Consider the following 17,077-nt stretch of genomic DNA (forward strand, 5'->3'; position numbering starts at 1 on the left):
GCCCCTGAGGTTAGGATAGGCCCGGTTTCAGGTGGGCTGTGCCCTCTGAGGTAGCCTAAAGCCAGAGCAGAGCCCGTCCTTTTCAAGTCCTCGGGACGATGCGGGACCTGCATGCCCAGGAGAGGGCGCCTGGAGGGGTACTGGGGATCTTGCCTGCCATGTCTGCTCACCGTGCTCTTTCTTGCTGTTGCGTTTACCCGTTTCTCCAAGGTCACAGAAGAGAATGGCGAGCAAATGCCCTGTTACTTTGTCACGGTAAGCTTACAGGAAGTTGGAGGAGTTGAAACCAAGAACTGGACAGTCCCCAGGAGGCTCAGTGAGTTTCAGAATTTACACCGGAGACTTAGTGAGGTACGAACGCTTGGGGCACAGGCTTAGAATTACTGAGCGAGAAGAGATCTCAGGGCCCATTTCCGTTTTAATGACACAGGGAAACTGGTCCCTCTTTCCCCTTTGCTGTTGACACTGGCACAGTGGTATTTTCAGCCTGATGGTTGGAAATTTACCTGTAGGTCAACCGTCTAGTCTAGTCGGAGTCCTTGAATACACAGATCGCTGTCTGACTTCCGTTGAATCCAACAGAACCCCAGAGCTGGAGGACAGCTGAGGGTATCTCTGGCCAGTGGTTTCAAAGCTGCTGGTTGTGACTCGTTAGAGGATAAAGGGATCCGTTCGGGGTTGCAGCAGTAGAGGGTAGAACATATTGCATTGCATCACACAAAGGAATCGAGTCTGTGAAGTGCGGTGTTGGAAGGCACAGGCTCTGGGGCCAGGTTGCCGGAGTTTGCCTCCAGTTTGGATCCTCGCTTCCCCGGTCACCAGCTTGTGACTGGCCCTGCCACTCCGTCTGTCTCTGCCTCTCTGCCCTCATCAGTGGGCACAGATACTAACAGTGTCTTCTCACCCGCCTCCCAGAGCTGTCATGAGAATGAAAGGAGTAACCACGCACAAAGCATTTAGAAGAATGTGCTACACATAGCAAACATTATTTGTTTTTATTAGGAGTAATTACAGTCAGAGTGGGCTTTCCTGGTGACTCAGTGGTAAAGAATCCACCTGCCAGTGTAGGAGACTTGGGTTCCATCCCTGGGTCGGAACGATTCCCTGGAGGAGGAAATGGCAGCCCACTCCAGTATTCTTGCCTGGGAAATCGTATGGACAGAGGAGCCTGGTGGGCTACAGTCTGTGGAGTCGTGAAGAGTCAGATACGACTGAGCAATTAAACACATGCATAGCTGTTACACACGCCAGACTTCTCGTACAGTGTCTGGCAGGACACAGGATTTAATCCACAAAGAAAAGCCTGTTGTTATTATTTATTAACATCCATTATTATTCATATATTTACATTCTGCACTTTGCCCCTGTAAAGCTGGTTCTTCCCATGCTCTACTTCGGTTAACTGTGATAACGTTTTACAGATGTGTTGTAAACAAAACACATTCCAAGAGAAAAACTCTTGCCGTGAGTCAGTTGTCCATACCTAGAACTCTGTGCTGTGTGCAGACCCGTCTTCCCAGCCTGGCTCCAAGATTTCCAGCTTCCAGGCACTTGTCAGTCTAGGGACGAGTCTTAGCTTTTCTCGTCATGTGTCCTATTCCTCCATATTCTTTGAGCCTGGTTAGAACAGGTAGGTTTTCAAGGTGTTCAGTCTCAGAGGAAATGAATACAAGATGAAGTTACTTGGTTTGTTCTTATTAAAAATCTAAAATAAATTTTTAAAGATTTAAATGTAATTTTGAGATAACTAACATTTATTTCTTTTCTCTCACAGTGTTTCCCTTCTTTAAAAAAAGTCCAGTTGCCTTCTCTTAGCAAGCTGCCTTTCAAATCTGTAGATCAAAAGTTTATGGAAAAGTCAAAGAATCAATTAAATAAGTTTTTACAGGTAAGCCACTGAAAACTTTTTGGATATGGAAGGAAACATTAGTAACTTGGGGTTAAACTGACTCCATTCTAACTGTTTGCCTGTTCACCTTCTATTCTCACACATCACGCCAGATCCTCAAAATATCTTTGGTTTGGGGTATTTGGGGTTTTGTTCTTCTTTGTTTTTATTATTTGTGTGTGTGTGTGTGTGTGTGTGTTTATAGTTAAACTATTGTTGTTGTTGTTCAGTCGCTAAGTCCTGTCCAACTCTTTGTGACTCCATGGACTGTGTGCAGCACGCCAGGCTTCCCTGTCCTTCATCTCCCAGAGTTTACCCAAGCTCATGTCCATCGAGTCGGTGATGCCATCCAACCCTCTCATCCTCTGTTGTCCCCTTCTTTTGCGTTCAGTCTTTACCAGCATCAGGGTCTTTTCCAGTGAGTCAGCTCTTCACATCAGGCGGCTAAAGTATTGGAGCTTCAGCATCAGTCCTTCCAATGAATATTCAGGTTGATTTCCTTTAGGATTTTCTGGTTTGATCTCCTTGCAGTCCAAGGGACTCTCAAGTGTCTTCTCTAGCACAACTTGAAAGCAGCAATTCTTTGGCGGCGCTCTGCCTTCTTTACAGCTCTCACATCTATACATGACTTCCGGAAAAACCGTAGCTTTTGGTTCTGTGGACCTTTGTTGGCAAAGTGATACCTCTGCTTTTTAATACGCTAAGTTTGTTACAGCTTTTCTTCTAAGGAGCAAGTGTCCTTGCTTAATGTGTCCTTAAATTAAGCAAGTGTCCTTAATTTCATGGCTGCAAGTCACCATCTGCAGTGATTTTGGAGCCCAGGAAAATAAAATCTGTCACTGTTTCCACTTTTTCCCCATCTATTTGTCATGAAGTGATGGGACCCGATGTATAGATACAGAATATGCCGATACCATATGTAAGGCTTTCTCCAGTTTTGTAGCTGGACACAACCTTGTAACTAGCATCCAGTCCCAGAAACAGGATGTCTTCTGTCCCACCAGCATCACCACAGGGGACCAGAGTCCTGACTCCCAACTGCGTGGTTACAGCAGGTTTTGAACTTCACATGAATGAAGGTTGTGGACCCGCTTCTGTGTGACTCCTTTCAGTCAGGGTGGTGGTCCCGAACTTCTTCATTGCAGACCATCTTTGATTTCCTTCTCCTTCTTGTTTTCATTCATCCTGTTGCTGATGGGCGTTCAGAGAGTTTGCAGCCAGAGGCTGTGCAGGGGAGCGAAGCTGAAGCTGCCACTGCTGGTCTTTGGTGAATATCTGCTGGGGGGTCCCTGGAGATTGGGGGTTTTCCTTTATCCTCAGTAGTCAAAGCAGTTTGTACACTCTCATCAGCAGCATGCAGGGTTCTGGTCGCTCCACACTGGACCGTTTCCTTTTGTGAAGTTAAAATTGTGTCTGTTTTTCTGTTGTGTCACCTGTCTTCTCCATATCGCTTTGCAGGAGTTGGGTGTGTGGTTTGGATATAAGTCTCTTGTGTAAGCCTGTGCTGTGAATTTCTTTCTTTCTGTGGGTTGCCTTTTCAGTCTCTTAATGAGTTCTTTTAATGAGCATAATTCTCAATTTTAGTCCAATCTATCCTTTTTTTTTTCCTTTTCTGTGCTTAATGCTTTTTGAGCTCTTTGCCTACTGCATGGTCCTAAAGATAGTCTCCTGATTTCCTCTAAACACTTGTTTTCCTTCAGTCTATGTTTAGAGAATAAGGCCGGACAAAGCTATGCTGTCTCCAGTAGCAACCACTATTTATTTTTTCCTTAGCTGGGGCCTCTGTCTTCAGACCATAATTAAGTCACTCACACCGTGGGCCCCCGAGTCCTAGTTCTCAGGGGCAGGGGGCATGAACCTTCGCCTCATAAAACACTGTTTGCCAATGAAGAAGTAGCTGGAAGTCCTGGGACTTCACAGATGTTGCGGCGGAACATCTCTCAGCAGAGGCTATATTAAAATATATTCAGTTGAATCAGGTGTATGGATCATAGTTAAATTAGGTAAACTTTAGCTAGAGTTCCTTTACAGGTGTCAGTCAGTTTCTGCTTTTCTCTCATATATTCATTTCTCTCTAAAGATACATGTATGTGTTGTTATAAATATATAAATTTGTGTGTGTGCGTGTGTCCATCAGGAAATAAAACAGTTGCAGCTTTGAAAAACTTTCTGAGTTTAATTATGGCAGAAGTGGGATAGAGAATCATTTATGTTTAAGTGGTCTTACAGAAATATTACTATCTTGTTGCTGATTCAGAATGTGCTGCTGCTGCTGCTAAGTCACTTCAGTCATGTCCAACTCTGTACGACCCCATAGACGGCAGCCCACCAGGCTCCCCCGTCCCTGGGATTCTCCAGGAGAGAACACTGGAGTGGGTTGTCATTTCCTTCTCCAATGCATGAAAGTGAAAAGTGAAAGTGAAGTCGCTCTTAGCGGCCCCATGGACTGCAGCCTACCAGGCTCCTCCGAAATACTAAACCCACTCGAGCATTGTACCTGATTAAATCATTCAGACGAATTTAAGGTCTTGTTTGTGAAACGAATCTGCATTATTCACAGTTCCAGGTTGTGAAGTCCTTCGTGTGTGGCTCTGGGACCCTCCAGCTGACACTTGGATTTCCTTGTAGCCTCTGCTGTTGGGGGAGGGAGGGTCTCTGGGAAGGGAGGGTTGTTCGGTGCTGCCAGCCTTTCAGCCGCCTTTCCAGCTGTACTTCAGAGACCGGGGCACCCTTGCATTTCTGGGGATGTGGAGAGGGGCCAGGCTTGCCCCACTTGGGTTGCTGGTGATGGAAATAGGTTCGTGGTTCCTGCCCTGGGGCCAAGAGGAGCATGTGCTCTGCGCTGCCACTAGGTGGCGCGGGTGAGGCTGGGGGCGGTACCACCTGCCTGAACAGGTCCAACAGCTTCCCAAGGAGCAGCTTGTCTTCCAATCAGGAGGACTGTAAGTCAGGAAGTAACTGTTGAAATTGTTTTTCGTTTCCTCAAAGACTTTATTTGAAAGTGCTCACTGTTTGATATATTTAGGTAGGTTACACAGCCGACTGAAGTTTCATAATATCATCCCATAAATGAGAAAAGCAAAATGCAAAAGGTTTAGTCTGAAAGGCAGATATTATTAGGTCCACAGGACCTTCTAGAAAAGAGGATTTCCATTGAGTGTGTGTTCATGTGAATATTTATATATGGGTCTCTGTCGAGGCAAACTAATAACAGATATTTAGTAATCTAACTGATTGTTCCTCACACACTACTCCAGCCGTTCCCCCGACTACGCTGCACCTGCTTCTGGGGGTGACCCTGCTATCTGCTCTTCCCAGAATGCCTTGTATACTTGTCCCCTCCTATCCGCAGCCCTCCTCCACTCTCCGCCACATGCAACGACATGCTCTGAGCCCTCGGGGGGAAGGATTGGGACTGGAATTCTGTTCTTAGCATTAAAATGTGATAAAATCCCAATTATACCTTCCCCCATGGACATAGTCTTTGAGAACATGTCTAACTTTTCATACATAATTAATTTGTTAATTTAACTTCATAATAGAATATAACTCAGTGCAAACACTTGACACGTCCTGAATCATTTCCACGTTTATGATTGTTGTATTATTTGAGGCTTACCACTAGTTACCCGTTCCATGACTTTATGAAAGAGTGTCAGAGTGTAGATTAGCCAGGAAGTCAGGGTGGAAGGAGAATACCTCACTCCTGCTCATCCACGCTCACGTACCACTGAGCATTTAAGGCTCTGTGAAAGGAATAAACGCTCAGGGGCCGGGAAGGCAGTAATGAGTCCAGTGGCCCGTGCCCGCAGTCTCCTTCCCACACCTGAGGCAGAACCTGCAGCCTCAGGCCAGTCTTCTGCAGGACATAGGGAGCTGACCACCGCTGGAGTGTGGGGGGCCGGGGGCAGGGTGCCCCAGGACCCCAGTCCCCAGTATGGCAGTATTAGGCGTTCTCAGAGGGGCTTTTCTAGGGAGGGTCATAGAGTTTATCAGATGTCAGCTTGCATCTGAACAAAGATAACAGAAATCTCATGGGGCAGCTCCTCTCTTCTCTCCCAGCAGAGAGGGTTCTGCCCTTAGAACCCGAGTTCCATCCCCCAGGGGGTCACCCCATCCATGGGGCAGGATTTCTTACTGGTTCGTTGATCCTGCAACCAGGAGCAGCTGCTTAGCACAGAAATGAACCTGACGATGTCCTCCTTTCCTCTCTCCTAAGGCCAGACAAACACGTAGAGAACTTGAAGGAAATTTCCACTTTAGGGGCCAATAAAAAGTTACATAATCATGTAAGCACACACCACCTGGGGAATGTGGCAGCCCAGGGACAGAAAGCTGCCACCTGGCAGGCAGTTACCACCTTGTGGCAGCACAGAGCTCTTTGCTCAGCTGATGTGCAAAGTCCACAGGTAGCCATGAAACAGTGATTGAGTAAGATCCTGGTGTGCTGTGCGAATACGTACCTTGTTCCAACACAGACAAGCGACAGTTAAGTTGACTTTGAAAGGTGGTGGCCCCTGGATCTGCAGGCGGTTTGCAAAGCGAGACTTTTCTGTTGCCCCAAGCCGTGAGTTCTCTTGTGGGCGAGCATCTCCCACCAGCAGAATGGTCAGGGAGCTCCAGTCAACCTACCTAGAGTTGTTTGCCATTGAGATTCAGTGAGAATTGGGCTAATGCATTTTCTTTCAGGGGAAAAGGATAATGGCTTTAGGTTCAGAATCGCGAGGGAAGTAGACAGCTCTTCATCTTGACGTCGGGGGCTCCCAGTGCACGGACGTGTTCCTACCATGTAGGAAGAATTAATCCTCTTTCTCCCACAGAATCTGCTTTCGGATGAAAGACTGTGTCAGAGTGAAGCACTTTATGCCTTTTTGAGCCCTTCTCCTGACTACCTCAAGGTTATTGACGTGCAGGGGAAAAAAGCCAGTTTTTCATTAGCCTCATTTTTGGAAAGACTCCCTCGCGACTTCTTTTCCCATCAGGAGGTGAGCTGTCTAAAGCTTGTATGTCTTTGAAACGTATTTAAGCAAACATCTTCTTGCAGGCTGTGTGAAGTAGCAGGTGTTTGTGGCAGGCCTGCTGCACGTGGGGAGAAAGCAACCCCCTTGAGTTACCATTGCAGTCATATTGGGGGACAGGATGGGTAAGCAGGTAGGTAGGTGGAATGTGGCAGAAGTTCTGCGGGAGCCCCTCTATGGAAGGCCGCCTGGCCATTCCCTGGGATGGGGACCTTCACTATGGAGGAGTTGGAGCTGATAATGAGGTTCAGGAGACAAGGCTGTATGAGGGGACAGCCAGCAGGTCCTGGACTGGGGGACAGCTCCAGGAAGGGGGCTGATGAGGCAGAGGGTAGAAGGAGGGGCAAGGCTGTGCCAGGCTGTGGGATTCAAGCTTTATTCTCAGGGGATGGAAAGCCATGGTGTGTTGTGAAGCAAGATGAACCTGGCAGTGATGTTAGTGGGTGAAGGAGTGAATAGAGGGAGACAGCGGACATGGGCGATCTCATAACCGGGCTTCAGGCTTCCCTCCTGCGGGCTCCTTACTTGGGCTGTGGCCCTCACCTGGCTCTCCAGCAAATTACACGAGCCCGTCTCTGAAATCTGCCATCTCTGTAGTTCAGTGAGAGACCCCTCTGCCTCTTCACCGGAATTGGTTTAATGAGTTCGGACAGAAGGAAGTGACCGCAGAAGGCGCGTCTGCTGCATTGTGAGCTGGAGCAGAGCCCACAGGGGATCCCGTGCCCACCTCCCTCCCGAGCATCTCCCTGCCTCTCTCCTTCACGGCCATACATGCTGTGTCTGGCCTGACTTGGCCCCTCACCTCTGCCACCTCCTGTTTATCCCTGAACCTCTTGCCGTGTACCCTGTGGCCCAGTTACTGCAGAAATCTGCCCTCTGAAGGGGAGGCCTCCTTGGTCTGTGGCTCTTCCCTGCTCTCTGCAGCCTCTGGTGGTGGGAGGACTCCTCCTCTGCGACTTCCCGGCCGCTCCTCTGCCATCCAACCCCGAAGCCCTGGTCCACAGTGCCAGCTGCTCCCTCTGCAGACAGCAGAGTGGACTTCCTCGGCTGTCATCTTCTGGCTGACGTCTGCACCCCTGCCTCTGCTCTGTACCCCGCTACAGAAACAGCCACGTGTCTCCTGGTCACCCCCGCACAGAGCTCAGGGCCTCTCAAAGTCCAGAGCCGCGTCATTCTCGTTTGCCCTGGCCTGGTGCCTGGCATATAATGAGTTTTCAACTGAAGATTGCTGATATGGAGATCAGGAAATGAGACCAGCTGAAATACAGAATAACAGCTTGATTCAGAGCCTTAAAAATAAATTACTTTAAATGATACATGCCTGTAAAACACAGTGAATTTAAAATCACTTAAGCTGAAAAGCCTTTTAAAACCCCAAATGGTTAGACAACTATTTTGTCATCTGCGAATTCATTCCTCATTAATGCAGTGACAGAGGCGTTTCAGAATTGCTTTAGAGCTTGAGTAAGGCCTTGGGATCAAGGTTTTCCCTGGGGTTAGATACACTTTGACCTTTTTGGAAAAGGCCTGGAGTTCTGCATGTAAGGAAGTGGAAGGACCGTGTGAGGTTGAACCTTGACGTCATTCAGAACTGACACTGCAAGAGGGATGGTGCCTGCATCTGTCTTGGGTGAGTGACCTGCTTTCTGTGACTTTTCTGTTCCCCCAGGAGGAGGCAGAGGAGGACAGTGACCTATCAGATTATGGTGATGATGCGGATGGAAGGAAGGATGCCTTGGCTGAACCCTGTTTCATGTTGATTGGGGAGATTTTTGAACTTCGAGGAAGTAAGCCTCTTTGTTACGATTCAGTCGTGTTTTCAGGTTGGGTGGCTACACACATGGACACACGTATATTTAACATCCCTTTGTTCCTGAAGCAGACGTGTATCTATATCCATCCAGCAGATACTTTCACAGGCCAGCCAGACACCAAGGTCGACTCTTAGGACAGGTATCATCTCTGTGCTCCTGGAATGCAGGGTCCTGATTTACCCTGCCCCCTGTTCCTCTGAGTATAGAAAGCTTTGAATTTGAAAGAAATAGAATTTGAATATAGAAAGAATTGAATTCAAAGCTGGAATGCTTTGAATTTCTTTTCATCGGACTTAGCACAGCCTCATGACTTCATCGCCAAAAGGTATACAAAAATTGATTTTGCGCATCAGGGGAAGAGCCACTTGTTGAAGGTATGTGGCCAGGGATGCACGGTGGCCAACGGTGCTTTCAGCCACCTCTCTGCCCCAGAGCAGTGGTCATCCACAGAGGCGTGGGGGACTTTTGTCCCCAGGGGACACTGGGCATGTCTGGAGACATTCCTGGCTGTCACAGCCTGTAGAGTGGCACCTCGGGCATCTTCTGGGTGGAGGCCAGGGCTGCTGCATGTACACCCCCAGCACCCTGGGCAGCTCCACCACACAGGGTTCTCCTGACCCGAGTGACAGCAGTGCCATGTTGAGAAATCCTCCCCTGACGGCCCCCGGGGGAGATGGACTTCCAAGAAACGAGCATCGAGAGGATCAGGAGACTGTTCTGCTCAGACCTGCATGGGCGCCTCTGTCCCAGAGCAGCACTGGGTCAAAGGTCAGACTGCACTGCTCGGCTCTTATCTCGATTCCTGAGTGGGACCCTCTGCCCATGCTCACCTTGCACAGCCCCCAGCTCTGAGTCATGAGGCCAGCATACTCAGGCACACCCGGAGCCTCAGGTACTAGCTAGAGGTGCAACAGGTGCCTAAAGGCACACCTGAGTGCCTAGAAGAGGAAGTACATGGGAGGAGCCAGGTGTCACAAGGCACAGTCATGCCACTAGCCAGTATGTGTTGCCCTGAGAGTGTCCTGGCCTCTGTCCCCTTGGATGAGCATTTCTTCCCTTGGGGCAATGAGTGCTGAGAGTTGGTCCTAGGCTGTGTGTAGCTGCTTACTTATATACACCTTAACATGCCACTTAAAGAATTCTGTGCAGATGAAGAAACTTCCAAGGGCTGTTATAAACTTGAGCACATCTTTTTTGTCTTTTAATCCTCGGTGTCTGTTATAATGCCTCATCCGTGATCCATAGTAGGTGATTAAGAAAGTGCTTGGGTAGATAAATGAATAGGCAAGAAAATTTTTGGTGCTGGGCTTGCTTTGGTCGTTTAAGGTTTTCTTTCTCTACTGTGTGTGTTAGTCACTCAGTTGTGTCTGACCCTTTGGGACCCCATAGACTATAAAGCCCACCAGGTTCCTCTGTCCATGGAATTCTCCAGGCAAGAATACTAGAGTGGACTGTCCTGCCCTTCTCCAGGGGATCTTCCTGACCCAGGGATCAAACCTGGATCTCCTGTACGACAGGCAGATTCTCTACTGACTGAGCCACCAGAGCAGCTCAGTGGTTTCTTTCTTCCTCTAAACCAAATCTAAAATAATCAAACACTTTAGGAACTTAGGTTTTAGCTATAACTCCCTAGGGGAAACAAAAAACATCTCAGAGATAGAATCTTCCTTCAGTGAATTTACACTATAAGGGTCCCCAAAATGTAATTCACATTGAGCAACAGACACAACTAAACTCTAAACTCCAGGCAGAGGTTTATATATAAGGATATTCATTTGAGCATAATTTTAATAATGAAAATTTGGAACGAAGTCAAACTTCAGAAACAGGTGGTAGTTAAATTAAGAACGATCCACACGATGGAGTATTGTCTAAGTCTGAAGGATCTTTTCAGATGAAAAAGCTATACCTGGTCTATATTTTAGACACTTTGAGATGTTTGCTAATGTTTGTATAGGCAGAAAAAAACCTCTCCTCCACCCACCGAGAGTCTGACTCTTTCTCAGTGAAATCTGGTCTGTTGAACCATGACTCCTCCAGAGCTGGTAACAGTGAGAAAGCACCGTCTTCACCTTTGGTCAGTGTGTTCTCTCTGCCACAGGGAGACTGAGAGAGAGGTGGACGTGTCAGAGGCAGGCAGGCCAGGAGTCGGGCCCCAAGTCCTGTCTCCGCAGCGTGCACTTCCTCCTCATGCCTGCTCAGAAGAGTGTTTGCTTTTGCTAGTGACTTTCAGAGGGCAATAAATAGAACATCATTGATAATGAGATGTGATTTGTTTGCCATCAGCTGAGTCCTAGTGTTGCTGCAGCTGCCTTGTGGCTTTAAAGGGATGAGTCCTTGGAAGGAATAATGGGTTTGTGTGTGTGTACTGGGGGACTAGAGAAGGTTAGGAAAACACACCAGAGTCAAGGGAATTGGTAGCAGGAGAGAATTTGTAGCAGAGCTTTAGTTCAGTTTATGAAAAGGAACCAGAAATACAGCTGTTTTAAATATTTATGGCCAGGCACTCGGGCGTCAGGCATTCTTCCCGGAGCCGCTCGTGTCTTAGACCCTCTCTGGGTGTGGCAACCTCTCTGCTGCCCTAGAAGGTGCACAGAAGTGACCCTCCCCAGCAGACACATGCCTCCCCGCTGCTCTGGATTCCATCAAACATGAAGGGCACTTCTGAGGCGTGGTTCTGATTCCAGGACAGGACTCTTGCTTGAAGGATTGACATTACTGCACCTGGACACATTTTAAAAGTTAGAAATGACTTGAGAATGTTTTCAAGCCTAGTTCCAAGTCTGTGTTAACTGCTGTTGATATTTGTACAGAGGTGTTTGTGAATTTACTCCTTTTTTTTCTTACTGGTGCTGGAGACCTGAACTCCTGGCTCCATCATAGCCAAGCCGTGTGTCAGGAGCTAAACATTTCAGTGCACAGAGGTGAATATATAAAGGGACTATTTGGTTTTGATTCTAATTTGCAGATCAAAAATATCCTCACAGCATTTCCTTGCCTTCTTTTGGTTTATATTCATATTCTACACTTAAAGCAATGTGTCTCCTAATCTAATGCTAATAGTGAAGAGTTTAGGTCTGTAGGAAGGACCCTTCACAAAACTCTGACACAAAATATTGATGCAACTCTTTGAGCAAAAAAAAAAAAGTCTGCGTTAACACTGCCCTTTCCCAGGTGAGGCGCCGGAGGCTGGGAAGAGGGGATGGCAGCCGCCTGCTCCAGGCAGTGGCACAGCTGCTCCAGGCAGTGGTGCAGCTGCGCCGGGTCCATGGCTCACTCGGGATCCTGGGTCTTCCCAGTTCCCCTTTCTTCCCCCACAGGCATAAAAATATATAAAGCCCTTGGTCTACACAGCAGTATTCAAAGGGAGCAGTTAGACCCAGCAGTTCATTAATATTTCAGAATATTTGTCAACATTTGACTACAGATGCTTCACATTCACAGCACTGTTAGAACATTGGCTTTAAGAAGCCAGACAGAAATCTTCTGTCTGGGTTTGCACCATCCACTAGTTGGAAACAAGATATCAGCAGCCCAAGGACTCATGAAGTTTTTAGTTCCATTTGCTAGCTCATTTGTTGTTAGGCATTGAAAAGCTGTAAAAAACAAACAAACAAACAAAAAACCTGTAGGTTTCATCAGTTGTTAAGCAGCAAATGAAAGCTTATTAGAATTCTCCTGGGTAGAGAAGTTTGCTAACCTAGATGCAAATCCTGGAGCTCATCGCCCCTGACTTGGTGTCAGGACTCAGGTTGAATGACATGGTGAGATTTATGCTTTGTGCTGCTGTGAAGATGTCACGACTGTGATCGCCCGTGGTGATGCTTTCCCTCTGATTTGTATTTCAGTGTTTAAATGGGTGAGAAGAACGTTGATTGCTCTCGTTCAGGTCACTTTTGGAAGAACCATCAACAAGTAAGTTGCATGAAGTTAGTATTTGAATTCATGCCCTACCTTTTGCCTCAACAGTCAGATTACCTCCACAAATGAAGGTCTCTTAGTTTCTCTCTGTATTTCTGATATGATTCTAAGACTGGAGAGGGAAACAAATTTCTGCAAGAATCTCTCCCCCAGAACACACGGTGCACCAGATGACAAGCTGGTGCATGCTCCCACTGGCTGGCTGGTGAGGGTCGGAAGACTGTTCTGTAAAGTTCTCTGTTGACCCTGATGACTGGTTTTAGTACCATGCGTGCAACATTTTTATGTCACATGATGGGGATCAGTTTAAAGGCTTAGACTCTTGAGCCAAAGGAAAGTAGGATGAGCATCACATGTCCGGTATGTATTTGAAGGGTCTGCACACCATACATTTTTTTTTTAGAGTTGCGATGGCAGTAAAATAGTATATTCTCTTGTTAGATGATATCTGAGTATCCATGCTGCTGCTGCTGCTGCTAAGTCACTTCAGTCGTGTCCGACTCTGTGCGACCCCATAGACGGCAGCCCACCAGGCTCCCCCGTCGAAGGGGTGTGTATATCCTGTTACACTGCTATATAAGCCATATGTGTATTCTAAACTGTAGCACATTATCCATATACATAAAGGTTCTATATACTCTATACCCAGCACTCTTCAAGGCTGTCAGCAACATGACTTCCCCACACAAGAAAAACTGAGACTCAAATGCTAAAATTGAAGGGAAAGTCAATTTAACAGCAAAATACGTTTTAAGATGATTATCAGATATTTTTCAAAGTGAAAGGTTTAGTTGTCAAATGTATGTGCAAGGCTAAAGTGATAGTTTTATTACACAATTTAATAAAGAACATATAATATAACATAATATAGAACATATATTAACATAATAAAGAACATATTTTTATTCATTTGCAAATAGAGTATATTTCAAAATTTACTTCTGTTTTTTTTTTAATGGTGTTAGTGACTTGTTTGGTTGACTTAGTATTGTGGGCTTTTGTTTTAAACAGAAAAATGCCCTGTTTAACTTACAGTTTCAGTCTGATGAAAACCTCTTAACTTAGTACTGACAGGCCTTGGATAAAGTTTTCAGAATGGCCCCATTTTTCTCAGAACTCCAGACTTGCACATTTCTTTTCCAGTTTCAGAAAGTCATGTGTACGTTCCTTGCTCCGATTTATGATGTTGGCTCTTAATGCTAAGATGAGCAGCTGTGGGTTGAAAGTGGTGAACATGTTTTCAGTGGTTTTCCTGGCCGGGGGAGGGGCACCGGGTAGGCATCTCCAGGCTGCTGGCTCCGGGGGCTTGTCCTTGGGTAGAGAAGTGGCGGAGCACCTTGCCCTCTGCTCTTCTGCCTCAGGCAGACGATGGCACACCATGAAGTTCAGCAGCAGCTCCATGTGCCTCCTGCCTCATACTGACTGTCATTCACATGCCAGAATGGCTTCAGAAGCTTCCTACGGTTTTGGCGAATACAAAGTCAGACTTGAATTGATAGAACATATGTAGGAGATGGCCTTTGGTAAAAGCCACTCACCTAATTCTAAGTTGCGAATTGAAATTTTCCTTCTTCATTTCTTCATGCAGTGCCAGTGAGTAACCCAAAGACTCCAGGCAAGGCAGACTGTTTTGTGATGTAGACTTTATTAGGCAGGTCAGCAGGTTCTCTCCTGAAGCAGAAGTCCCACTGAATAAATAAAGTTATTTTATTTAGTCTAAGCAGTGTTGGGAAGTGTCTTAGGAGACATGCAGTTACAGGATTACCATGGTTCTGACTCATGGTGGACTCTGGACTTCACTGGTGACTAGGTTACTCTGTGCACAGTGCTGGGCTTGAAACATCTATTGCAGATACTGTTCCTGAAAACCAGACATCATCCCTTTAAAAATCTGGTTGGGATGTCACATTCTTAAAGGGCTACTTGATTTATTATTTGTGAATTAAGTTTGAAGTCTCAGGCCTTCCTGGTGCTAAGAGTCGAAGGTGATTCTGCTCCCCTTTCCTGTAGAGACCTCTCTCCGCCCTCAGGACTGTAGCTCAGCTTCCCTGTGAGCTCTGCTGGTCTCTTGACAGCAGTGATCCCATGGGGGGTTGGAACTGGGCTGCTGAAGTCGGCTTTATGGAAGACCTGAGTGACCGGGGAGAAAGCCACTTACTTATAACTCTGCGGGTCAGGGTCTGTCGGTCTTTATTCCTGTGGGAGGTTGGAGTGGCTGGACGGCAGTGTATCCTCTCAGAATGCTCCTCTTTGTGGGGAAAGGGGTATCTTCTCCCCTCTTTGCCTCGTGAGCCTGTGAGATGCTTCCCGGGTTGGAGAACTCTGCCCAGCACCCCCTGCCACAGCAGCCCCAAGGGACGACTCGTGAAAAAGCTTGCTTCTCCCTGGGATTGCCAGAGCTCAGGAAGGTCTTCAGGCCATTTTTCGCTGTCTTTACATGGATGGATGTTTTCAGTTTGCAACACTTTATGGAGAAATTAGTATGTTGAGTACCGTGCACAGTTAGAGTAGTTGCCAGCTTCAAATGAATCCATCTCCTCTCAGTTCTTGCCTTTCAAAATTGAAAGACACCGTGTGGCAAACATTTAGAGAAGTCAGTAACGGTGGAAATGTGAGCTGCAGGAATGAATGGCCATCAGTGTTACCAAAAGGAAAAATAACTTTCAGAGTCAGTGTTTAAAAATCCAATTCCTAGTTTATTCATCAAACGCCAAGATCACACTGTATCTTAACCTACCCACTGATAAATGCCTTTTGAGAAACAGAGAATACAATTTTTAAAAACCTCATCCGAGACATATTTTTCTCTTAAAAGACAAATTCGGGACACAGTGAACTGGATTTTCAGTGAGCAAATGTTGGTTTACTACATCAACCTTTTCCGGGATGCTTTTTGGCCCAATGGGAAGCTGGCGCCGCCAAACACAATCCCACGCCAAGAACAAAGCCGCGCGCGCAGCCAGGAAACAAAGCAGAGAGCCCAGCAGAAGCTGCTCGAGAACATTCCAGGTGAGGCCTGGGTTCTGCTCCTGAAAGTCAGACAGAAAGGGAGTGTCGTCAGCCCCACTAAGACATCTGCCACTTAGGAAACATTATTTACAGTGAAAAAAAGTGATCGTACCTTTTTCTCTCAAATCATGTCTTGTCCCTTGCTAAGAAATTATACTGAGAGTCCCCAAAAGAACAGTACTGGTTATAATTTCACTGGAACAATGTTTTAGATAACAGAATTTTATACTTTAAAAATCCCTGTTTTGAGAGCTATGGTTTTAATTGGGGTATTAAAATTATACTCTGTTTAAATGCCTGTCAAAAAACTATATTTTCCTGAAACGCTGGCAGGAACCCACCCCTCAGGTTCCTCGGAGCCTTTACGTGCTGTGCGCGCAGGGCACGGCCTCTCACTGAAGGTCTGCGCATGGGGCACTTGTATCAGTGGCCGCTCGGAATATACACTTAATTTTTCAGATATGCTTCAGAGCCTTGTTGGACAGCAAAATGCCCGTTATGGTATAATAAAAATATTCAATGCACTTCAAGAAAAGAGAGCCAATAAGCACCTGCTATATGTGAGTAAAGCCTCCCAGAGGATTCACTGCTTCTTCAGTTGTACATTTCTGTTCACATATGGGGGTAGATGTTAATTCTTTATACTCATAATCATTTTTATTACTTATAACTCTGAACCCATTTTCTCTGCTTTATTTTTGTCTGTTCAATTTGCTTTAAAAAAAAAAAAAAACACTCCCAGTGGATGCCCCCTCCACTTCCTAGCTGCTGCTGTTTCTCTCTTATGCTGTAACATCTCTGCCTGACTGCTTCGCTTTCTTATTTCAACAAAGCAAACTGTTTCCTAGCTGTCTGTCTTATAATAGTGAGCAATATTAAATACCCTGATGGTCTGATGATGGTTAATGGACCATGAAATAAAATAATCTGAATGGAGTTTATAGAATATGGATTCCTTTGGAGAGTAACTTGTTCACTGAGGAGCATCTCAGGCTTAAAATTAGATTTTAGTCTTAGATGTAGATATCTGAATAAATCTTCAGAGAAAAAGACTTTTTCTTTCTTTCTTTCTTGGTTCAGGTGCTGATGGAACTGCTGCTAACTGAATTGTGTCCTGAGCTGAGAACTCATTTAGATCAACTTAAAGCTTGTCCGGTTTGAGACTGCACAAATAAACCACCAGAGAAATGTCTGTACAAATAGACATGAAACATTTTCCTCTTTTCCACAGAGGGCTTGACTGAGAACCATACTGAACTTTTAGTTACCTCCCTCTAGTTTTATGTGAATTAAGCAGAATTGGGGAGGAAACTTGATGCTGTATATTAGGCAAGAGAAAAAAAAAACCACTTGTTAATTATTTTTATTTTAATATAAATCCTTTAAAGGACAACATACTGTTTGAAATATAAATGTTGATATGTGAT

The 17,077-nt window shown here is 46.0% G+C and overlaps 1 protein-coding gene across 1 annotated transcript in view; it reads left to right on the forward strand.

The window, feature by feature from the left end:
- SNX25 (sorting nexin 25) overlaps positions 1-17,077 on the forward strand; it is a 90,905-nt gene extending 73,828 nt beyond the window's left edge. Inside the window, exons 12-19 of the mRNA XM_052661411.1 lie at positions 211-351; positions 1,775-1,888; positions 6,709-6,873; positions 8,576-8,693; positions 12,569-12,635; positions 15,457-15,650; positions 16,110-16,210; positions 16,731-17,077. Coding sequence (XP_052517371.1) covers positions 211-351; positions 1,775-1,888; positions 6,709-6,873; positions 8,576-8,693; positions 12,569-12,635; positions 15,457-15,650; positions 16,110-16,210; positions 16,731-16,811 — 981 coding nt within the window. The 3' untranslated portion in view covers positions 16,812-17,077. The remainder of the gene's footprint in view (positions 1-210; positions 352-1,774; positions 1,889-6,708; positions 6,874-8,575; positions 8,694-12,568; positions 12,636-15,456; positions 15,651-16,109; positions 16,211-16,730) is intronic.

The sequence above is a fragment of the Budorcas taxicolor genome, chromosome 24 (assembly GCF_023091745.1).
Source record: "Budorcas taxicolor isolate Tak-1 chromosome 24, Takin1.1, whole genome shotgun sequence".
Classification (NCBI taxonomy): Eukaryota; Metazoa; Chordata; class Mammalia; order Artiodactyla; family Bovidae; genus Budorcas; species Budorcas taxicolor.